The sequence below is a fragment of the Rissa tridactyla genome, chromosome 7 (assembly GCF_028500815.1).
Source record: "Rissa tridactyla isolate bRisTri1 chromosome 7, bRisTri1.patW.cur.20221130, whole genome shotgun sequence".
Classification (NCBI taxonomy): domain Eukaryota; kingdom Metazoa; phylum Chordata; class Aves; order Charadriiformes; family Laridae; genus Rissa; species Rissa tridactyla.
In genome coordinates, this window is record NC_071472.1 from 55714073 (window position 1) to 55737324 (window position 23252).

The 23252-nt window shown below is 46.6% G+C and overlaps 1 protein-coding gene across 13 annotated transcripts in view; it reads right to left on the reverse strand.

Annotated features, from left to right (window-relative positions):
• Positions 1 to 23252, reverse strand: part of COL26A1 (collagen type XXVI alpha 1 chain) — a 194873-nt gene that overhangs the window by 13174 nt on the left and 158447 nt on the right. For 12 of the 13 annotated variants that reach the window (XM_054209263.1, XM_054209273.1, XM_054209272.1 and 9 more), the window contains 7 exons: positions 19852 to 20005; positions 16802 to 16846; positions 13193 to 13309; positions 11852 to 12004; positions 5985 to 6077; positions 4429 to 4490; positions 1962 to 2024 (listed from right to left, as the gene is read on the reverse strand). In XM_054209263.1, the coding sequence (XP_054065238.1) occupies positions 1962 to 2024; positions 4429 to 4490; positions 5985 to 6077; positions 11852 to 12004; positions 13193 to 13309; positions 16802 to 16846; positions 19852 to 20005 (687 nt within the window). The remainder of the gene's footprint in view (positions 1 to 1961; positions 2025 to 4428; positions 4491 to 5984; positions 6078 to 11851; positions 12005 to 13192; positions 13310 to 16801; positions 16847 to 19851; positions 20006 to 23252) is intronic. The other variant, XM_054209271.1, reaches the window with a different exon arrangement.

The following is a 23252-nucleotide window of genomic DNA, read 5'->3' on the forward strand; positions in this document are numbered from 1 at the left end:
ACACAGTGCAACAAAGCTTTTGTTTCAAAATAAGTCTAGTCTTAGCAATATGGTCAACCACAAACTAAATTAAAATGTTAAATGAATCATTGAGGAAGAGCTCTTATCAGTTTCCTGGATGGAAACTTGTCACTTTGCCATATACTGTGCTTTTTTTTTTTTTTAAAACTGAAAATCAACATTTAATGGCGATGAGCTGTAGTCGGTAACCTGTGCTAAAATCTCATCAGCTGAGGTTTTGCTCTCTCTCAGAATCTTAAATTCTAGTCCCAGAAATACATCAGTCTCTAATCTATTAGTAAAGCCAACACATGCCACACACTGGTCAGGCACTGGAACAGGCTGCCCAGGGAGGTGGTGGAGTCACCGTCCCGGAATGTGTTTAAGAGTCGTTTAGGTGCGGTGTTGGGGGATGTGGTGTAGGGGAGGACTTTGTAGAGTGGAGCTGATGGTTGGTCTCGAGGATCCCAAGGGTCTTTTCCAACCTGAATGATTTTATGATTCTATATCCAAAGTACCTGATCTGCACAAGGAAACTGTTATTAAAAAGAATTCTAAACAGTCACTTAAAACAGTCTCTAGCTTTCAGGGAGCTGCAAGCGGTTTCTTATGTAAGAACAGGGACCAAGCACCCAAACTAACAGGCAAAACAGAGCATTTTAAAGGCACATGTGCTCCATGCTCAGATATCCCCTGCCTCTTGGTGTGAAGTGCCTGAGGAGAGAACGAAAGGAGCCACCTGGACTTGCTCTCCTTGCACACAGTCTGGACAGAGGAACATAGTTTAAGTCTGTTGTTGGTTATTCCCATGAACTTGGGAAGTCATCAAACTGGAGTTTAACCCATTTGCATTTGTCTGTCTTAGCTCTTTCAGATACCCGTCTGTCTTTTGGATTGGAAGAGTGAACCGAAATGAAGAGGAGATGCTGTTGTACAGGGGAAGCGTGTCACCTACAGCCACCTATTTACAGGTGGTGACCTCAATGTCCGACTCCATCTGTGTGGCGGTAAAAGTGGCCCTTGGAAGGAAAGGAAACTTGTTTCCTACAGCTGTGGCACAAGGCTGTGTCAACGCAGCCACCACTGCAGATGTCCATCATTTTAGAGGTACCAACCAATATTTTTCTCCTTATCTTTCTTCTTTTCTTTGCCTCTGCTCCACACTAGGCTTTTAGTGATTGCCCGCAGTCCACCTGTGCCCACTTCTACATTTTGCAGATCTAATCGATGAATCATCCTCCACCACGTACTACATTCTCAAGGGATTTTGTGCTCCTAGTGTCTCTCAGAGGAGATTTCAAAACCTTTTGGAGAGTAGGCTGAACAGAAGCAGCTGAAGGCCCAAGTGCCACTTTGAAACCCTTCCTCATGCTTGAATGCCGGACTGGGAATCTGACACATTTATGTCCTGTTGAGATTTTTCTCTGGTATTTCCTAAACTTTACCAGTTTGGAAATAACATTCAAGCAGCCCTTCTTTCTATGCTTAGTTGTTAGCACTTGACAACCCCTCAAGGACTGAAGTATAGCACATCAACACATTAAGAGCATGATTTCAATATTCCAAATATATTAAGAACATCATTTGACCTGGGGAATGGCTTTGGTTCAGGAAAAGTCTGATAAGCTTTTACTGTCTTATTGCCACAGAAGGAAGAGTTCAGTTAGACCACTCAAAATACTCCACAGTAACGAGCTTTGGCTGGCGGAGGAAAGTTGGTCTCCACAAGCCTTTATATACCATGTATTTGCTACCCAAATCTCTTTAGGGAACACCAGACTTTGCAAGCGCGTCAACCCTTTATCTGTACAGTAAACCATCATCTGGGTTCTTGCAGAAGACCTAGAATTTAAAATTTTTTATGGCTGTAGTGCCACAGAATTTGAAAGACCTATGCTGTATTCAGTTTCTGAAGCATGACCCAGATGTTGCTGGGAATCTCTGTGTACGTAAAACCTTACTCTCTCTCCTCGGTCTCCTTTGGAGCCTTTTGGCCCAGGTTGTCCTGGAGAGCCCGGTAAGCCCTAAAAGAGATGGAAAACAAGAGGGAATTAATTTCTACTGTGCATCCTTTGTGTAGGTGTAGTGAATACATTTCCCAGTGATCCTCAGCTCCTGAAAACCTCATACACCCATTAAGCAATTGGGCTGGATTCTCTTTTACCCTCGAGCAACACCAATGGAAGCTCTGTTTGCAGATATTGTAAGCCCTATAGTTTCTGCGTATCCCCCTATTTGGGTCTGTTAATGCACCGCAGGCTACCGATGTAACATTTTTAAGGGGTCAGTATGACAGGATAGTTCTTATTCTCAGTTACCAAGAAAAAATTAATACACAGATAGAATGGTTAGCTTAAAAATCCCCACTACTTTCCCCATCTTCATAATTGCCTCAGTGGGTGGCACGAGTAAGCATACATACCTGAAAATTAATTGGATTGTGCAGTGGAAATTATTTTGAAGCTATTCACTCACCCTAATAAACAATTTTCAAATTAAGCCCAATCTCTACTAATAATTTTACTCCCTGGGTTGAATAAATCTATAAAACAGTCACTAACGGATAAGAAGGGCATAGTCTCCAGATTTCTACTAATTGTACTGCTTTGCAGAAATTGATCCAAATTCTTAACTTATCCACCCAGCGAAGCCACAGCTATAAACCAGACAGGGAGAGAACAATATTATTTGTTTATACGCAGCATGTCAGCTCCCCAGCTCGCCATGACCATGTGCAAGATGCTTTTTTTCCCCTCAAATGACTTCTTATACATCGCTTGCTTTGGAGACCACAACAAATGAGACTCCTGCTTCACTCCAGGCCACTGGCGATTTAAGCCCACCTGCTTAACAGCAGCCCCCAGAAACCTCCACCTCTCAGCATCCAGAGGAACAGGCTTTCAAGGCATAGCTGCGAGGAGACTCAACGTCTGGTTAAGTGGCCCAACAAGAGTGGACATAAGTGTTTTAATGGTGTAAGAGAGGAGCACTGTCCCAGTTTCACCTGGGAGGCGCTCCATTAACATGTGCTCCTTGCCTGCAGTCAGCCCCACCAGCTCACCACCAAACAGTGACCTGGCCTCCAGCTTGGCTACCTCTCCCCTGGGCCCACAAAGATTCAGAAACTCAGGCCTGGTTTAGGAGGTTAACGGGGGCTGCCAAACGAGGTAGGCACAAGCCAGACTTGGCCCTATGTCAAACGTGCAGCATGAGCAAAGCTTGAGCGTCCTTTGCTCTTGACAGCTCTCAACAATGACTTTCAGTGCGTGATTACATCAGGACACTCAAGAACACAGAATTCCACAAATCTATTGTAGAAAATAAGAGATTTATAACGTGTGCTGCACGTGAAAAAGCCAGACTCTACTACAGAACCTATTTAGGAATTGTGAATTACCTTATATTTAATCACGTTAAACTACATCTGTCATTTTGCTGCCAAATTTCCCACCGTGTTGATATCTATCTGGAGTTTCTCATCGTTCTCCAGAGCATTCAACTAATTGAAATGCTTCTGCTACACTGGCAAACTTTCACTAACCTGCTGTCCATTGCTTCTTCAAAGTGATTAATAAATACATAATAAAAATCTCCTTTCTCTAATTTCTAGCAATTCCAAACTGCTTCTTATCAGGTTCAAAGTTACATCCCTCTGCTAAGCTGCTTAACCTTTCTCCCCCTCTGTGCTCTTCAGTCACTTCTATCTCTTTAGTCATGTTAGATTCCTTTGAAATGTTTGATGTTACTGGTTTACCTCCGCATTAAGTAATACTTTTCCCAAAACTGGAGTCCCTTTGCATCAGCCAGCCACTATTTTGAGTAATTTGGCAGTTCGCTATTCATCATGACTTTACTTCTTTCCATTTAACCAGCTTTTTCCACCCATGTGAGTACTTTGCCCTTCTTCTAGCATAAATTCTTTTGAGTGAGTTTATCACACTCCATTATTATGTCCCCCCTCCACAATTTTTGTATTGATAAATAATCAAACTAATGGGAATTTGTGGTATTTTTCTTGAATAGAAAGCGCTATTTCTGGTAAAGTAGCTTAACAAATTCACTGTGGTGAATTGGTGAATTCCCATGGGCACACTTTTGTTCTTTTTATGTGTTCCACAGAAAACGCAGTATTTTTCTATCACTGTGTTAGTAAAGCCCATGTCAGATCCTTTGCATCAGCTCAGGCCACAGTGAAATGCTTCGACACAGCGACAGCGAGATATGTTGTTATGATTAAGGGAAAATCTGCAAAGCACAAACCTCTCGACACGATTCAGAATGAAAAAAGGTATTAAAATCACAGAATGTAATGGGGAACAAACCATCAGATCTACGACTTATAAAGGACTCTCCTCCTTTGTGCAACAAGATGTTGCGCACCTAACGCCCGACTCTGCCCCTCAGCCCCAAAGCACTGAAGCACCTTACTTGTAATCCAGGGGCTCCGATAGGTCCTGGGGGCCCTTTGGGTCCTGATGTGCCTGGTGGCCCTGGTGGGAATCATCATTTGAGACAATTTTAGGGTCCTTCCCTCTAAGCCTCCTTAAATTCCAAACATATGCATGTGCTTTCATTGTTCTGCTTAGTCTCTCAATGGGTCTCATCAATCTCAGGGCTAGAGCAAGACTAGACTTTGTGACACACTGGAATACTGGATACCCACATCCTGATATAATACACCCCTGTGCCCTAGGGAAGATGTTAGAGCTCTGGGAGGAAAAAAAAAAGGTGAAAACAGGCAGGGCGGATTTCAGTAAGATGCTGCATTTCCATTGGTTAAAATGACAACTTTTGAGAAAACGTAAACTAGATCCATGAAACAGCTACGTCAGAGCGCGGGACTACAGCTGCTGTTCCTGAAACAGAGAGAGTCCCGTAGGTGGCAAGGGAAGTCCACAGGCCTGCTACGGTCTGTGCCTCGAGAGTTTTGTCAGAAAGTTGACGAGGAACATGAAGGAGACAGGGTTTGGACGTAGCCAGCATAAGAGGCTGACTGCGGCACAGCAAAGCTTTCTTTTGTTCTTGGCTCACTCCAGTGGCAAGAATTTGTTTTAAAGCCTGTACCACAGAAGAGCCTGATTCCAGGAGGAGTTAAACACTGTCAAATAGGTCAACTTGTTTTATGCAGTCAGTTTGCGGATTCATTCCTTTTGGAAAAATAATTATATCTCAACAGTAGCTGTTAAATTATAGCTGCAAATGGGAGACAGGATATCTGCTTAGTCTGAAGCAATACTCCTCTCTGCTGCAGTTGTCCCAACCCCTGGCATGACACAATGTGGACCTTCTCCACAAAGTACAGCTGAATCAGCCTCAATCATTAATGCACCACACAAATGCTTAAGTCAAACAATAAAGGAACTGAAGGATAAATGAAAGGCCCTCAAAATGAAAGGAAAAGCCTTTTCTGCAACTAATGGGAGTTCACTCCGAAATATGCCTCATACAGGGAAGTGCTGGTGTGGCAGGAATACTATCATTTAAACCACCCATCAGCACAGAGAAAAAGACTTGCCACTGAATTTTCATCCCAGGTTCTGATTTCAGTTATGCTGGTGAAAATCTAGAATAGCTCAAACCAGCTCCAAACTCTGGAAACTCTGCACACACACCACGGAGCAGCTGGCCAGACCCTGCTCAGTGGAGCTCTGCAGCGACAGGACAGGATCACAACAGCAGCGAGAACAACTCTACTCTCATAAAGGAATTCACTGCACAACCCATTCTTAAAGAGAATCTTTAATTATTCCCTTCTCAAGATGTGTCCTGCCAAAGGTAAAACAATCTGCCACTATCAACAGATAAGAAACTTGGTTATTTCTTGCCACCCTTCCCACTCCTGAACCCACTGCTCTACTCCCCTCCCAGTGAGGACCACTTTTTTTCCCCACAGGCATCCCACAGACCACTCCGGTCTCCATCAGAAATTTCTTCTGCTCATCTTCCCCGTCGTTACAGGTTTGCAGCTCGACTGAGTTTATTACCTGGTGGCCCGACGGGCCCCGGGGCTCCCCGTGGTCCTGGCAGGCCAGCCATGATGGTGTCTATGACAGTGGAGGCCAGCTGGGGTTCTCCATCTGTGTTAAAGAGCAGAGCAGTCAGTTAGTGTCCCTGCAGAAGAGTTGCCCAGTCCCAGCAGGCAGGACTTCTCTCCAAAATCCTTTGGCGCCTGTTGCTGGCCGAGGACAGGCAGTGCTTCAGGTTGCAAAATTTGGGCTCTTGGAGCAATCGCCCTTTGCTCTCTAAGGGGACAGGCTGCATCTCCCAGACCTGCAGGGCTGCTCATCTCACCTCTGAGAACCCCAGAAAAGTTGTCCTTTCTGTCAAAAAATTGGCGTTCCTGCACACCTATATAATCCTACCTTTGAATGCCAAAGCGGATTAGGAGTAGCTCTGCACTGGACACCAATAACTGACCCAAAATTTGCCATCTCCAAGACACATCTGTTTCTGGCCCCCCGAGAAACCAAACCTGGGTCTGGAGCTCCCCCCTGTCTGGCACTGGTGAACTGCTGAGCCAATCTGGCAGTCCAGGATATCCCCACCAACCCAGCAAGCTCACCCTGCCATCGACCTGGTGGTGGGAGATAACCTGAGGTCTGAGGATGCAGGAAAGCCTGGGAGAGGGTGCGCTCTGCCCCCTCCACATACTCGGGAAACTCACTTGCCATTTAGGATTATTTCAGGCGTTCAACTGGCCAGCTTGGGCAGGTCCACTGAGTTCTGGGAAGTGGATGGAAATAGGAGTGGAGGAGGGAGAGGAAAGGCATCAGCAGGAATTGGAGGAATTTTGTGCTTTTGCACATCTTTCTCAGTCCTCTCCTGTTTGGAATAAAAATCAGCAGCCTGTAGCTGCCCCCGTCTTCCCTCACACTTGAAGCAACAGGCTTACCACTTCAGCTGCTGACTGAATAGAAAAAACAGAACTATGTACAAAAAAACCAACTCATATTATTTTTTGCAATTCCAAAACCATATTCAACAACCCTATTCCCTATGGACCTATACTGTAGCATACTAGTAGCCTGGGGCACACCCGTATGGCATCTGAGCATCCCACAACACTATCTAACAGTTGTGGAAACCTAGGGGAAAAAGTTCTATGACTGACCAAGACACCAAGGTCACAAAGCAAGGAATGGAACCCCCATGTCCTGATGCTAAGATTTGCAATCCACTGTCCTGACCAGTGCTATAGGACCAACTACATATTTCCTGTTGCATTTAACCTGGATGAAGATGTTGGCTTCTGATTTCTGGGATAGCAAACCCTCTGAAAAGTCCACGTTTTCCATAGATGGAGGCCACCATACAGGAATAATGTCCATCTCCTCCTGCCCATGACCTCAAACTTACTCATGTGTCCTTTCACCCGTTGCTTTAACTCATCACAATAGAGTTCAGGGGAACCTTTTGCAGGTGTAAAAGACTGCAAATGTCTCACTGCTATATTGATGTAACTACCAAGTGACACCAGGAAGATCCGAAGGGTGTTTGTTTACTCTGCAGAGTCCAGCCCAAAGGACATGAACAATATCTCCAGAAATGTTAGCAGACGCATTATGAAGCCTTTTAAACGTCTGGAGCGTTGGCAATGACAGAGAGGACTTTCCAGCTAGTTGTTTGAAAGCAGTTCCTAGGGAAAACTGTGAAATCTCTTTAAGTGCCAAGGATGACAGTATATCTCTGCAATGCCTTCCTGGCAGCAGAACAGCACAAGACCTAACCCAGATCCCGCTGAGAACCAGATTTCGTGCCTAAAGCCTGAATGCAAACAGGTATTTCTTTGACTATTGTTTCTAACCCCATCCATCTTCCCTTCTTCACAGCCCTGAAAGAAAACAACTGAGACTGTTTTCATGTTCAGAAGCAAAGGTACCCAAGTGAAGTGTGTAATCCAATTAATTTGAGTTTTATTTGGCCATGTCAAAATCCATCACGGCTTGGGAGTAAGATGAAATTGGGAAATGAGCATCGAACAGCAGCAAAGGCATTAACAATTGCAGAGCCTTTTGTTTTTAAAGAGCAAGTGGTCAACAAAATCAAATGCACATCCACTGAGAGGGGGAGAGGATGGGCTGCAAACAACCAGGATTTAGTTACTGCTGCAGGTAAGCCAGGGATAAAGATTTGGGTTACAAAACATTCCAGCTAAATGGTACGTTATTATGATGACAGAGTTACTCCCGCAAATCCTGACATTTGACTCAAAGTTATTTATGAAAGGTGATTCCGTAATTGTGACACAGACGAGAGCTCTGCTCGACAGCCCTTGAGCTCAGTAGCTCCTGATGTGGCTTCTGCAGCACAGGAGTGTGGACATGCAGGAAATCTAGAGTGGCTCCTTCCTCGGCTGCCTGGCCAGGCAAAACTCACTCAGATCAAAGTTTCCTTCCAGGACGAGCTCTGAATGAAACATACGGTGAATGAAATGGGATTGAAGTGTATTAAAACACAACCCTCACGTTTTCTAAGGGAGTCTCTCCATATTCCCATAAAGCAGCAGGAAGAACCCAGATCTCCTTATAAACTCCCTTCTCCTTATAAACAGGGGGATGTTCTGGGGCTCACTGCATCTGGAGGTTGTTACAGCAGCCACAAAATAGCTCTAGCAACAAATGGTAGTGGGAATCTTCCCTTCTCAGCCATCTCCTGCGCTGACCTGGGCTCTGCGGGGCTCAGGGGCTGGGTTCTGTTTCAGTGCTTCTGGCCATACCAAAGCAGAAGGCAGACAACTGTCTGCCTCATTTGAGAAGACCTGGATACACAGTTTGCTCCGGGAGCTTTCCAACTCCTAGCCAAGCCAAGAGGAAGAGCGCAACCAGTCTGGCCTGGGCAGATAGGAGCACCTGCGTTCTCTGGAAGAGAGCACAAACATCCTGCAAAGGGGAAACCTGAAATAGCACAGAACTGCCCTGAGTGAGGCCGTGAAACTCGCCCAGCCAGAGCGGCAAGGCATCTCAGAGGCACAGGCACAAGCAGCTTTGCAAGCAGTCGGTATGGTTTTCTAAATCAAATGCCATTCCCTTCCTTTCCTCCTTCCCCTTTGCTTCCTCTGCTCTGTTCTCCCTTCCTCGGGAAGGGCTACGCGTGGCAGCAGGCACTGGGATGTCACTTTGCAAATCTCTGTTCTACGCTCTTTTTCACCGATGAGATGCTGGGCACACCAGCACGCCTGCTGTGCCTCGGTTTCCCCTTGCTCTCCCTGCAAAATAGGTTAATGTTATCTCATGTGCCCTTTGCAAACTGAGATCTTTGAGACGTAAGAAAACACAGCTCTCAACACAGTGAAAGTTGTATTCTTTTCTCTTTTCCCTAAAAATTGTCTTAGTTTGAGCATGAGAAAGAGGACTGAGCTGACGCTAGACCACATACCCAATCCACTCGTTTTTAAGCGGCAGAGAAAGCAAGGGATCCTTGTAGCAGCAGCCTCAGCAGTGGGGTACGGCAGTTTAGCTCCTGGCCTACGTCTAATGTTTCTAGGGGATAAATTCCCCCATTATAGACTTGATTTGTTGAGACAGGATGGAAATGAAGTAATCCTGTCTTAATTTCTTTCTGCTACCTGATCTGGAGGGAGACAACTGGGACCAATTTCTTTACCACAGCACAGTGAAACTGTGAGAAAATATTCGTCTCCCCATTTCTGGCTTCTGCCTGCTGATAAACATTGCCAACAGGAACTTGTTGCGATTAATAAAGGCACATGCATTAACCATGTTCAGGCGGAACCAAACACTGCACTACTACTAATAATCTGATACAGCTTTCTCACATCTCCTTGGGTGCACATGCCCATTACCAGGAATATGCTTCCCTCTGCTGTCAGCAGCTGGAATCTTGTGTTTATGGTTTTCAGATGTGCTCCATTCAAAATAAATAAATAATTTTTTAAAAAATCTACCCAGGATTTACAAGGCTAAGTTTTATTGGTTGTAGAGGATCAGCTTTCCATCAACCTACGGTAGTCAAAATCAGCCAACACATTAGCAAAATGGTAAGTTTTGTAAGAAAATGGTCTTGATATTGCCGTCACTGTATCGTGACCGTATAGATAACTTACGCTTGCAGTAAGACGTGTGTTAAGAAAAAAATTTAAAATGAGAAAAATCATCATAATGTTTTGGGCTACTCCTGCAACGCAAGAAATCCACCACAGACGTGGGGGAGAGGCAGAGCGCTGCCCCCGGGATGTAACAGTCACCGTTTACTCACGGGCCTCAAGTCCGTGTGGGAGCCTGTTGCTTCCCAGCGTTGGCAGAGTTAATACACATATTTGTCCACTCATTTATCCGCTTCCCATTTTGGGACAATACAGAGTTCACCCTTCTCACACATCAGCTGGGAAGGCCATGTAATCCATGCCTTCATACACTTTTTACTTTATCCACTACTTTGCAAGAAAGAGTTTAATTTAAAGGGTGGTTGGAGGGAGGGGGCAGCAGCAGTACCCAAACCATCCTTAAGGATCCTTTGGAATAAAAGGCTGAATGCAGAGTGGCACCATTTGGTGTGATCCTTTAAGGCAGTGAGGTGACTGTAATGCAAAACTTTCTTGTTTTAAGGCTCGTGAACCCAGCAGCTCAATCTATATTTGTGAGAATCTTAGTTTTGAGCCACAATTAATTTCATCCTGCCCGTAAGCTCTAAGTAACTGAATATGAAATCAAGCTGTTAAAATTCTTCCCAAATTAAAAATACATCTGTTCACTTTTGGGAAAAGGAGTCTGGAGAGCGCGGTGAGTGGAAGGGAAAGGAGAGCTTTAGGAAACTGTCAGACACAGGGAGACTTACTAATCCCTGACTGTAACTAATACAGCTGAGCTCTGACGCTGGACGTGAGCAGAAGAGCTGGGGAGGAGGCACCACTGAAGTCTGGCGGAGTGGAGATGGGAGACCCGACAGAGCTGGGGCTCCAGGGGTTTACAAACCAAGTGGAGCTACAGCTGAGCTCTGCTTTATCATCATTAGATGCCAGCTACACAAGACTGGACCGGAAGAATCAAGCCCAAATCTGAGCGCACTCAGATAAAAGTGCATGATGTGCCTTTCATGCACAGCACAAATCAAATAAATATATTTTTAAATCACCATAAGCTCAAAGAAACCCTGACCCTCCAGTTACAGGGAAGGGATAAATCACGGTCTTGGTCTGGACTTTCGAGTCCGTAATTCTGGGTTTTGTGTGGATGTGGGATAATGTTGATGCATCAGAAGCGCAGGTGGAAGACGCATCTGCAGGGGCAGGAAAAGAGACGCATTTAACAGATGTCCTTGTTATGTTCTATAATTTCAGAGTCACAAACCTTTAGTACTTACTCATTTCTGAGCAACCCTGAGCCCTGAAACACTGCAACAGCGGCACCAAGAGGTCTCTCAACAGCGCAATTCCGTTGCACCAGCACCTAATCGGCCACACTGCTATATTTCTCTACCCACTTGTCTCTCATGAGATGCTACCTGAGCTCTGTCATGTCACTAGAGACGCTCTTCACAGCACCTACTGATGATGGAAACTTAAAGGACACCGAGTTGCTTCCTCAAAGCTATGATGAAGCCAAAAAACCAGGCACCGAGAACAACCACAAATCCCCCGAACCCTGTGCTCCCTGAAGAGCAGCGACAGTTCCTCATTTTGCAGAAGTGAGCCCCTCTAGCTTCTTACGTGTTTCATCGTGAACAGGAACTTGCAAGAGACCCACACAATGGAGGCAGACTGTCTAGCTGCTCCCAGGGAAGGCAGGGCCCTGGCAGAGCCTGGAGGGAGGTGGGAGGAAGAGCGGAGCTGCTCCGTACCCACCCACTCTGCTGATGTACCAGAAAAAACATGGGAACCGAGGAGTAAACTTACTTTCTTTTTCAGCTGTGGGCTGGAGCGAGTAGAGAACCCCTTGTTGGAAAGTAAGAGGGAGGCTTGGGGTGGCTGGTGGCCCTGGAGGACCTGGGGGACCTGGGATTCCCGTTTCTCCTGGAAGTCCTCTTGGTCCCTGAGGTCCCAACAGCCCTGTGCAGAGGCAGGAGAGGATGTGTTAGTGCATTTGAAGATGTCCTAATGATACTACCGTGTAAAAAGGCCGTAAGAAGACAAAGGTTTTCTGTCCTGAACTGTAATTGTGGGAATTAGGGGTGTGGGGGGAAATAGGAACAGCTTCCTGATTTTTCATTATTTGCTTTTAGCATCTTCATCTGCAAAGGAAAAAGCCTTACGTGGCTCAAAGGTGCTGCACAGCTTAATTCCCAAAAGAGTAAAATCTCCCCCTTCCCTGAGGCTAAGCAAGAAACTGAAGACAGCAAGGTGTGAAATCGAGCGCCGCTCTTTCTCTTCCCCTCCACGTACACCTGGATGTCACCTTACTGCCAGGAAGGCACAGAAAGAACAACGGAAACCCGGTCAGTCCAGCAGCACATCGGTTCCGATTCCTGTGGGGCTGGAAGGCTCTCATTGCAAACCGAGAAACCAAAAGGCAGACACATCCTCGGCCAGACTTTAGCCATTGACGGGTTGCCAGAAAATGCCCAAAAGTGTTCAGGGCCGCTCTCACATTGCTCCAGGTTTCAAATCTTTCCTGAGCTCGGATTTACAAGGCACAGCCCGTCAGACACGTAGAAAGCACAGAGCCTGAGGTCTGGCACCTATTGTGTAGTATCACCTTCACCAAAAGGTTTAGGAACGTTTTGGGGATGAAGAAAGTCTCCTAGCTGAGGAATGGAGCATACTCTGAAAGAATGGCCTCATAACCTTTTCCCTTAACATACAAAAGCATCATTAGTTTGACATCCTGGCATCTGACAGCTTGACCCAAATGGTGGAGAAAGAAGGGAGTTAAAACAGGGACACAGTGAGAGGGTTAAACAGGGAACGCTCTTCTCCAAAAGCTGACAGATCAGACGCTGTTTCTTACAGCTCCTGAGCAGGATGGGGAAACATGATCCAGCTCTGCAGCTTTCTGGGACAAGCTCTCTCCAGCTCCACGGGAAATCCCAGGGACTGCCATTGCTCGTGCAGGGGGTTGCCTGCTCTGAGAGCTGCTGGCTGATTTCAGTGGCCAGGGGACTTGCTGAAACGGATCTAATACCAACTGAAGATGCTCAGCGTCTCGGTGTACAGCTTTTTATGGTCAGTTGTCACAGATAATGTGTATAAAGTGAAATATCTCCTATCACAGTAGCACTACCCTCCTCCAGGACTTACCTGGTGGCCCTGCTGGGCCCCTCTCACCGGGTTGTCCCTTCTCTCCTTTTGGCCCCGGTGGTCCTGGAAGACCAGTTGGTCCAACTGGGCCTGGAGGACCAACCTGTCCTGGCAGCCCTGAAACCGTTCAGGAAGGAAATTAGTTGGAGGTTAGGACATTGTTGAGGTCAGAAGGTCTTTAGCAACCAAGAAACCAGAGGAGAGAGACTCAGAGGTGCACAGGGGAGAAATGCGGCTTTGCACAGACAGGGTGGTACTGGTGGCAAGAGCTGGCTGGTATGTAGGGCAGAAGAGCCAGGCCGGGCCTTGCTTCTCCTCTTCTTCCTTTAATCTTTAAAGAACCAGCCATGTCCCCATGCACAAGGCCCACCCCAAAACGTCAGAAGGCAGCAGGACGTGCACCTCCAGCTGGGATGTGCTGGTCAAAGCTAAACGGAGCCCACACTGTCCCCTTCCCAGGGCCTGAACGGCTCTGGGCAGCGTCTGGCTGGTCCCTCAAGCACTCCTTTGCTAGCTTCGTCCAGACACGCCAGTCAGCTCCATGGTAGTCCCCATATATCAAAATGCACAAAATACATTTGTAAAAGCAAATCAAACCCTTTCTCCCACTTGCTCTGGCTGATCTATATATACCACCCAGAGATTCTGCATCAAAGATGTTTCCCTGTTTTCTGCTGTTTTCATTCATCTAACAAGTGTACCATGCTGTGCACAAGCATTTTTCATCCCGTACTGAAAAGAATGCACCCACACTTTTGAAGTAACTAGATGTTACTAATTTATATCAATGAATAGGGTGCTGAGCAAACCCATCTGGAAATACCAGTCACACAATTACAGCGCAGTGGGATGCTTCTTGGCAAGACCACTCAGACCCCCAGTAAGCCCACGAAAGGTGCAGGCAGCGTTTGTAATCTGACAGTGACTATTTCTGATGGCACTAAATAAAATCTTGATGTTGTTTTCTTTGGACTACCAAAATAATAACAATACTTGGCAATTTTATAGTGTTTTTCAGAAGAAACACTGTGAGTCTTTGGCTCACAAAAGTAGTAGCTGCTTTGGAAAGATAAACTCAAATACTGTGCAAACATCAGTGAAGCCTTTAATACCTTAGAGAGGTGGGTGAGTTGTCTGTCTACTCAGATTAAGTGGTTAATGGTTGCAATAAAGGCATTAACTGTCAGAGCCAAGAGAGTCAGAGGTTCCTGGTTTCTGGGCTACCAAAGGGCTGTGAGTATTTGCAAGCAGTGGCAGATGCAAGCTACAAAGCCAGAGGAAGATCCCAGTCCAAAGTCCAGGGCACTCAGATTTCTAGTTTTAGTGTGTGTATTACGTATGACCATAACCCAGCAGGGCGCTCGTTAAGTTCCTACGCAGTGTCCTTCCCCTTCCCTGGTATCGGAAGAGGCACTGGACCCTCCAAGAGCAGTGCCAGGAGAACCTGCTGCATGTAGGGGGTGGAGAATGGATGGGAATAGAGGGAGGGAAGGAAAAAGGGAGACAAGCTGGCCAACCAACACCTTCACAGCTGGTACCAAAGGGAACAGGGCTACATAATAAAAACCAGAGCTCATGGGATCTGCAACTCCCACATTTAGATCCAGTTCCCACTCTAGGTGTGGGACAGCCCACCTGGGGCACAAAACCTTGTCCCCCCAGACATGCATCCAAACTCTCTGCATTTCTCAGAAAAAAAGCACTAATCCCCCAACATTAGATGCCCTTGAAAGATTCTCCTTCCTCTCTTAGTTTTTTCCCATTCTGGAGAGATGTTAAAATTGTTTTTTTCTTACAAAAATGAAACCTATCCCTCTCTAACCCGTAGTGAAACTGGGCAGACTGGAGAAATGAGATTTTTCAAAAGCTTTGTGTGGGAGCGTGTGTATGTACTTTTGTTTTATTCAGTCATTAATAAAGATCTCGTTTGAGTATTGAAAAAGTAATGAAGGTAAGGTTTTAATTTGGATCAATTTGCTTACCCACGGGACACAAACTGCAGACCTTTCTGTGAACAGAGGGGCTCCTTTAATGGGTCTGGGCTAAAACCTCCCTCGACCGTGGATGCTGCAGTTGGCAAGCTCAGGTGGGTGATCAGGAGCCCGTTTAAGAGAGCAAGTGCTCTCAGAAAGTCCACAGCATTGCAAGCAGCTTCCCCTGCCACAAAACCCCCATCACTCCCAAAACTTTACTGCAGCAAATTCTTTCCAGCACAGAGGGAAGAACAGCAGAAACGCTCTTTTGCAAGCACAACGCACTGTGCTGCTCAGTGCGGGTCAAAACATTTCCTCGCTTGTATAAATCAGCCTCAATCCTTCAGTTCAACCTTTCTAACTCAATCCTGTGAACTTCTGCAGACCAAGAGCAATCATTTGCTGCCAGCACCCTCAATCACGCCGCTGCAGCCGAGCTTTACAGAAACTGGCACTAACTTCCCTGAAGGTGGAAAGCGCTCGAGGAAAGACTAGGAGAAGCAGCACTGAGTAATGTGTCAGGCAAATGCTCATACTGGTGACAAATGGCGTTACCAGCATAAAAGAGACAAGTGCAAAGGGGAGAAGAAAGAGGGAAGGATTCAGGGAAGAAGGGGGAGGGAAATGAACAGGCCAAATCTTCCACTGGCATAAATCAGCTCTGCTGCATGGAATTGCTTTCAGAGAGCTGAAGCCCATGGCAAGTATTTATCCTTCAAAAATATGGGGGCCGGGGGGAGAAGCCATGGGGAAAAAAAAAGAAAATAAAAAAGGCAGAGGGTGAGTCTTACTACTGCTGCAGACCAAATCAGACGTGCAGAGACCTGGATTTTCTTCCTGGCCCTGTCATTAACCTGCGACACACCATCTGTTCCCTTTCCTTCCCCAAGGTCTTTGCACAGGAGCAGGGTTTTCTCTGTTTGTACAGATCTCACCACAGCGATGCCCTGACTACCACCGCAGCTCTCCGTGCCCCTGGCGGGCAATGCCAGTAAGATAACAACAGTGTTTTCTCCCATCGCTCGGCACATGCCCTGCTCTCTCTGGCCACGTGAACCGCCTCTCCATGGGGCAGCGCTTTCCGTCCTTCGTGTGCTGGGAGAACTGATTGTCTCAAAGACGACCAAGCTGGCGTTTTCGCCTCCTGGACCAGAGCAGCCCACAATCAGATAAAACCCAAAGACAAACCCCAGCCTCTCTGTATCTGAGAGGCTCCGAATCACTGAGGACTCCTGGCCACGGGACCCTTCTCCTTTTTGGACATATCATCATAATAATGACAGGACCAGAGGAAATGGACTGAAGCTGCGGCAGGGGAGGTTTAGATTAGATATTGGGAAGAATTACTTTACTGCAAGAGCGGTCAGGCACTGGAACAGCCTGCCAGGGAGGTGGCTGAGTTCACCATCCCTGGAGGTGTTTAAGAAATGTCTAGATCTGGCACTTCAGGGCATGCTCTAGTGGCAGAGATTGTAGGGGTTTTTTCTGTTTGTTTTGTTTTTTGTGTGTGTATGGTTGGACTCAATGATCTCAAAGGTCCTTTCCAACCATGAAGATTCTATGATTCTACGTACAGGACTGGGCACAGCAACATTTTGTGCTTTGAAAGAGGAAATAGCAGAAACCATTGACTTACCCTGTGGTATTAGCTGCTCCTCTGCACCTCTGTGTCCTTTAGGCTCTAGTTAAGAGGGTCAGGGTTTAAAAAAAAAAAAAAATAAAAAAGGAAAAAAGATGTGAAAAATTAGGTCTCTTGATGCCAGCTGGCTCAGCCAGAGTATATATATTTTCTTAATACTCAGTAAAATGTATCCTGTTGATTAACAAGCTGATTAGAAAGGCCAGCGGTGCAGCTGTCTCAACGGCTCTGATTGCTTTTGAATGATTGTCTGTTCTCAGCCCTGTCACTCACAGAAGAAATAACTACCCCAATAAACAGTAGCAAGTTTCCCCAGACCTCAGCCCGGAGAGGCTTCAGCCAACCCAGAGCTGTCAGGTCATCCAGAAACACTCCCACCATTCAAAGCATCTAGCCCATATCAACCATCTTTGCGTTAGGCACCTACATCCTGCCCTTCGTCCACCCAGTTTAGAAACTTGGTGGCATGCAAGCTAGGATTCGGATTTGCCTTGGCTGCAAGACTAGAAGCAGGGCAAAGTAGGCAATATTTCACAGAAAACACCTCTGGGGGACAAAGGCTGGGCTTTCCAGAACCCCACATCACTCAGGACACTCAGGTTTGACTTTCACCTACTCTAATATCCCACTTGTTGAAAGATCTCCTGAGGTCTGCAATCTCTGTGAGTGAACCTGGAGCCAGCTTTGAGCAAGAAGTGACAGCAGTGTTGAAATCATGCAAAATAGGTAGCCCTCCACCATCCTAAACCAACTGTGTGAAAGACACTGTCCTGACCTGAAATGGCCCAGTGCATGCCCGATCCCTAGGTATTACGCTAGATTTGTTACTCCACACTAGGTTAAATAAAGCAGGGCTCGAAAAATAAAGGGTAACAGCGAGCAAGGAGTACACCTGGCACACGCGGGCAGGGCTGGAACGCATGGACACGCAGCCTGGCATCTGGCTGACCACACAGACTCGCAGCTCAGACAACATCGTCACCTGGTTTTTGGAGGTGACCACTAGCTACCTCCTGGCTTTACTGCAGGGGTGGATGGCGCAGGTACTGCACCGTGGAGTCAGCCCCATGCAAGTGCTACAGGAGACGTGTTCTGTTTCGCAGCACTGCCAAAGGCCGGGGAGAGCGGCATTCGCTGCTCCTTGCAAAGAACGAGGAGATTATCGTATGTTCACGGAGCCTCTGAGAGGAGAGGACTTTGGGTGGAAGGGACAGTGTCATCAGTACTTTTGCTGGATTGACTTTAGCACAATGAAGTGCAGGTGCAGAGATACTGCAACAGCAAAAATAAATGACACGGAAAAGGCAGAATGAGCATATAATGGACACTGGGGGAAACTGCTTTAATTCAGTTCCTGGCAGCCGTAGCTGTGGTTCTGAAAATACTTTGCGGAACATATTGTTAGAGAACCTCCCTCCAAGTAGTGGCATCCTGTCAAATTATAAACATGGACGACATCTGGTCTATGTTGGTTGCTCCAAGTCTGCTGCAGTCATGAAAGGTTGCCATAATAAACTGTTCTGACAAAAAAAAAAAAAAAAAGAAAAAAGAAAAAAAAAGAAGAAAAAAGCAAAGCAGGCCCTATAGAGGATAAAGAACTAAAGACCTGCTCTGGGAGCAAGCAAAGCAACTGACAGACAGGGCTTTGGAAGCAGAGTGCGGGGATCTTGAAATGAGAATGCCAAGGTCAAGGAAATTCAATGCGTGGGGATCTGTCTAGCCAAGTGGGCTCAGAGGGAGATTTTCTTATAAGTGTATTTTTTTTTCATGCCACAAGAGGGATCATAAAACAGCCCATTGTGTTTATGGCAAATTTAAAAAATATAACGCAGAGTGCAACTGATGTAGCTATTCATGGGAAAGTTTTTCCTCCTAATAAAACCAAGAATTACCCCTACCCCAGCCCTCTACCTCCCTGCACCGCTCCCTGACAGGGAAACGCTGCATTCGGCGCTCAGTAAGCAAGTATGAATTGTCCCCTGTGATCCCGATGCCTCGCTGGAGTTTCCTCAGGAATGTCTCAATCTATCCAGGCCTTAAAATCCACAGTCTTTGGACTTAAAACGTGTACCCTGAAACACACAGGCAGGCACAGTGGCCCTACTGGGGTGAACAGAAATCTAACTTTACTGAGACCAGAAGTCAGCTCGCAGTAGATGCTTGTGCCAACAGAAATCAAGGCTAGCAATGGGCCGTTAAGGCTGGCAAAAGGGAGCTTAATATGTTAGTTTCTGAGCTTAGCTGCTTTCTTCCAGGAACATGCCTGCTCGGCGCTGGCTTAACTCAAGGAGGAGCAGAGACACGGAGAGAAAAGCCCAACATCCCTCTCTTTGGCAAGGGGTGACCCTTGTCCCTGCACAGGCAGCGGGAAGGGGCCCTGAGGAAATCGAGCCCAGCTTGCTGCAGCTGAAAGGATGGTCTGAGGTGGGGTCAGAGAAGATTGAATTCCTTCCTTATCCGTGAGTCCATACGTGTGCTGGCGTGTGACCACCTCTGCATTCACAGCTCGGCAGAGAGGGAGGGACAAGAGGCAACATTAAACCTTTAGAGTGAACAGCCCCTGGTTTGGAGGAATCCTGTCTCTAGAGCTAAATAATACTGATTCTGACACTAAAAGCGAGGCTGCAAGCTCTCACAATGTCTCTCCGCAAGGTGGTTTTCCTCCTAAGCACAATCCTGTCTTGCAGCGAGTGTTTGCTCGCTACCAAAGCTACGGTGTCGCTGCAACATGCAGACACGGAGCCATTGTGCCAGCGAGGCTGCCTGTCCTGCGCTCACCTGCCCGAGCGCGGCCGCTCCCATCGACCGCTCCCTGCTGGACCAAACACAAGGCAGAAGCGTGCCCGCAAAAAAAAAAGAGAGGAATTGCCATCTGAAAATCTTAACCCTTTACAGAGCAGAGGGAAGGAGTTGCCAGTGTTTCCCTCCAGCCCCTCTCCCCTGCAGCTTCCAATACCACAGCAGACTGACATGGCCTCCTTTTTAGTTACACTACAGGAATCGTGTGTGGAGGGTGGGCGATTCGGTAAAGAGCAGGGAAGGCTTACCAACAGTGCCCACTGTTTTTCTCAGGACAGTCCCGGGATTCAGCAGGGGAAAGGCATCCGGTAGCAAATCATCGTACCACGTGGCTGTCGTCCCAGTGATCGGCAGGTTGTTTTCCAGAGGTGGGCTTCGCTCTGCAGCCTCGAGCAGAAGGATCTAGACAGGGGACATGGGAAGGCAAACAAGGTCAGTGGGATGGATTCATACATGGTCTCAATCCTGAAGAGTTCTTGAAACTCCTCTCCTTGCCAGCAGGAGCTGTGAATAACTCTGCATCCCAGACTGCAGGGCTTTGCTGTTAAAGCTCTATTAGTTTTCTGGAAAGTGGCAGTAATTAGTGCAGGAAGCTGCTGTGTTACGTTGCACATGCCCCCTTTGGAGAGGGCTTCACTGCTTCCAGAGGGACTCAGCCTCATGGGGGATTGTCCCCTTGGTGAGAAACACGAAACCGGGGACCAGAGCTGGCATTAGGGGACACAGCATTTCACTGCTAGGTTGCGCGTTCAAATCCAGAGTCATAAGGTCAGAAATTACTGAGAGCTGGTACAAGGTGAAGGGCTGTATCCTGGATGCCCAGGGCAGCAAACTGAGGTGCCTCGGAACAAGAACTGGTTGTAAGTCAAAGAACAAATGCTGACCATATTAAAGATGATGGAGAATATGAAGCTTTGAAAGAGCTGAGGTCCTTTGATTTTGAAGAAAATAAAAAAAAAAGGCAGGCAATTTCCTCAAAGACCTCTACTTAAAAGTAATAGGATATTATTAAACCTCACAACTGTTTCTCTACCTTGTAAACACATTACCTTCAAGTAAATCCACATCCCAATGTGTGTCCCTGAGCTATTCAGGCCATTTACAACCTAAGCTCCTTGTCAACCTCACCCCGTTTTCCCTGTAAGATTTAGACTGCTGCTCATCAAGCTGCGCTCCCCCGGCCACTGGTGGCCCACATGAAACTGGACGTCAGTCTTTAACACGGCTGCAAAAAACCTAAACACCCACAATAAGTAGAGGGATGGAGGACCCAGGTGGGCTCTGCCCACTGACAAACTCCATTGAAGCAAAGCCCTGGGGAACATTCATTGCACTTTACAATCGAGAGTTTTAACTAAACTTTTTACAGAATTAGGATTTTAGAAAAATTAATTTTCTATTTTAACCTTAATATTTCATCCCCCCGCCTTCCCAGCAAGGGTGGCGTAATGAAGTAGTCTAGAGATTTCTTTTGAAAAAGCCTAACCCATCAGGAGCGCTGACCTGGAGCACCAAGCCCGCGTCCTCTGCTGCAAATGGATTTTACCCCAATTGCTAGAGAGAAGCTAAACAGAGGCCAAGGGCAACAGCCACCTTTCCAGTGGCATTAGCCATGCCTGGGACACAGCAGCAACCCTGCCACGCGCCTGGCAGCTGGAGCCATCCCTGGCAAAGCTGCCTGCCCCGGGGAGGATGCGGGATGCCCAGCAGGCAGGAGCAGGGCTGAGGTTTCCCGAACAAGAGTTTTGATCCAAGCATCCCGCATCTCCAGCAAAGTCTGCTTTCTAAGCACAAGGCTACAAGGGAAAATTGTTCGAGGGGTACAACGCCGTGGTTTGTTACAGCACTGTCTCTTCCTGTTTGGAAACCACCTAAGCAAATACTGATTTAGGGATAAGGGAAATAAAAGAGAATAAGGCTCAAATTTTCCACTAAATCCCTAGAAGTTTCAGCTTTTACATGCTGTGTTGTCTTTACATACTGAAGTCACACTGCAATTATAAATGAGAGTGACTTGGCTCTGCTTGTTTGTTTTTAACTTGCAATTATTACAAGGTTTATCACTTCTTTATTACAAGGCATGGTGAGAGCCAGTACTGCAGCAGCGCCAGAAATGATGAACTTCCTGCAGAATGCACTGGCCTGACAGGGGCGAATCAGGAACTAATTGAACTGGGAGCTAGGTTAAGTGCAAGGGAACTGAACCTCAGCTGTTGCAAACAAGCAAAATCTGTCCTTTATTGCAAGGATCTTTATTCACGGATCCAGAATCTTGCTTTCTGAGTAACAAGAAAGCAAAAAGGTCACAATGCTTTTATTCAACAGGCTTCTGTGATGCCAGGCAAGGAAGGAATCGTTTCGGCCTGTCTCAAGCACTTCTGCGCTTTTACCCAGTGACTTGTCAGACTTTCAAGGACATACGCTATCAGTTCAACAAACACTTAAGCATGTGCCTTACCATAATCGTGCTTAATTCCCATTGACATGGGACTCCAGTGCGCATCAAAGATCTTTTCCGAGTCACTTTATGCTATTAGATTATCCTCTTACTTCCCCAGCAAAACACTTGGCTGTTGCCAAAGCGGACTCAGCAACAGAGGCAAAACTAATCCCGGAGGTGGCAAATTAGAGGGGCTGCAGCCAGGGCAGGGCTCGGATGCTCCTGCTGTGAGGAAGGGGCCGACAAGGGCTGTCTTGGACAGCATTTTGCCGCAGCCCAGCGGCGTGGTGGGAAGAGGTACTATAAAACCGATAGCAGCAATGGTCAGAGACCAGCAAACCACAGGGGCCTGGGGCCCTCCCGGGCGGCGTGAGCGGCACTAGCACAGCTCTGCCGAAGGTTGCATCTGGAGTGGAACAGCTCCAAATCATTTTTATGGGTGATAATAAAAACGTGTTACCACATAATCAACACAAAACAGTGGCAACGGTATCCTTTTCATTAAAACAACATGTTTTAAATGAGCGCTCTGTTGATAAACGCTGTAAAAGATTTAAAGGCATGCACGGAATAATCCTGTACGCTCTTTTATAAATTGACAATATATACTTAGCAGTCATTAAGGCTCAAACCATGGTAACAAGTTTATTTTCCCTGGGCACAAAATGATAGAGGTCAGGAAGTCTCCAGACCTGAAATTGCTGAGAAATTCTAGTTTTTTATGATTAGGACTGAAGAAGTGCCCAAAAGAAATAAAGTAGAAAGAAGAGAACTCTCACATCTGTGAGACCCACAGAGCCAAACTAAAGCAGGAAAAGCATGAGGGATTTAGTCACACTCAAAATCTCAAACTTTACACACTTCTTTCAACAAGGACTGTCCTCTCATAAGCTATCACAGCACATAGCACAAACAGGGTCCTTGCATTATTGCAATAGCGCTGGAGCCATTCATCTATTTTCTGTCACGTTCTGTTTTTCTTAAGGCTGCCATTGCCGTAGTCAAGGGACTCGATGAGAATTCCCACTTTCATTAAACAAAAAAAGAAAGTTTCTAGCCCTCTGAGTAAACTGTTGGAAAATGATACCACAGAGGCTCACAGCCAGAAAGCAAATTAGCAAAATGTGCAATGTATTAAAGTCTCAGTATTAAAGTCTTGGTATTTTCTAGTCAATAAGGCTGAGGTAGAGAGGGGGCTGACACCAGCTG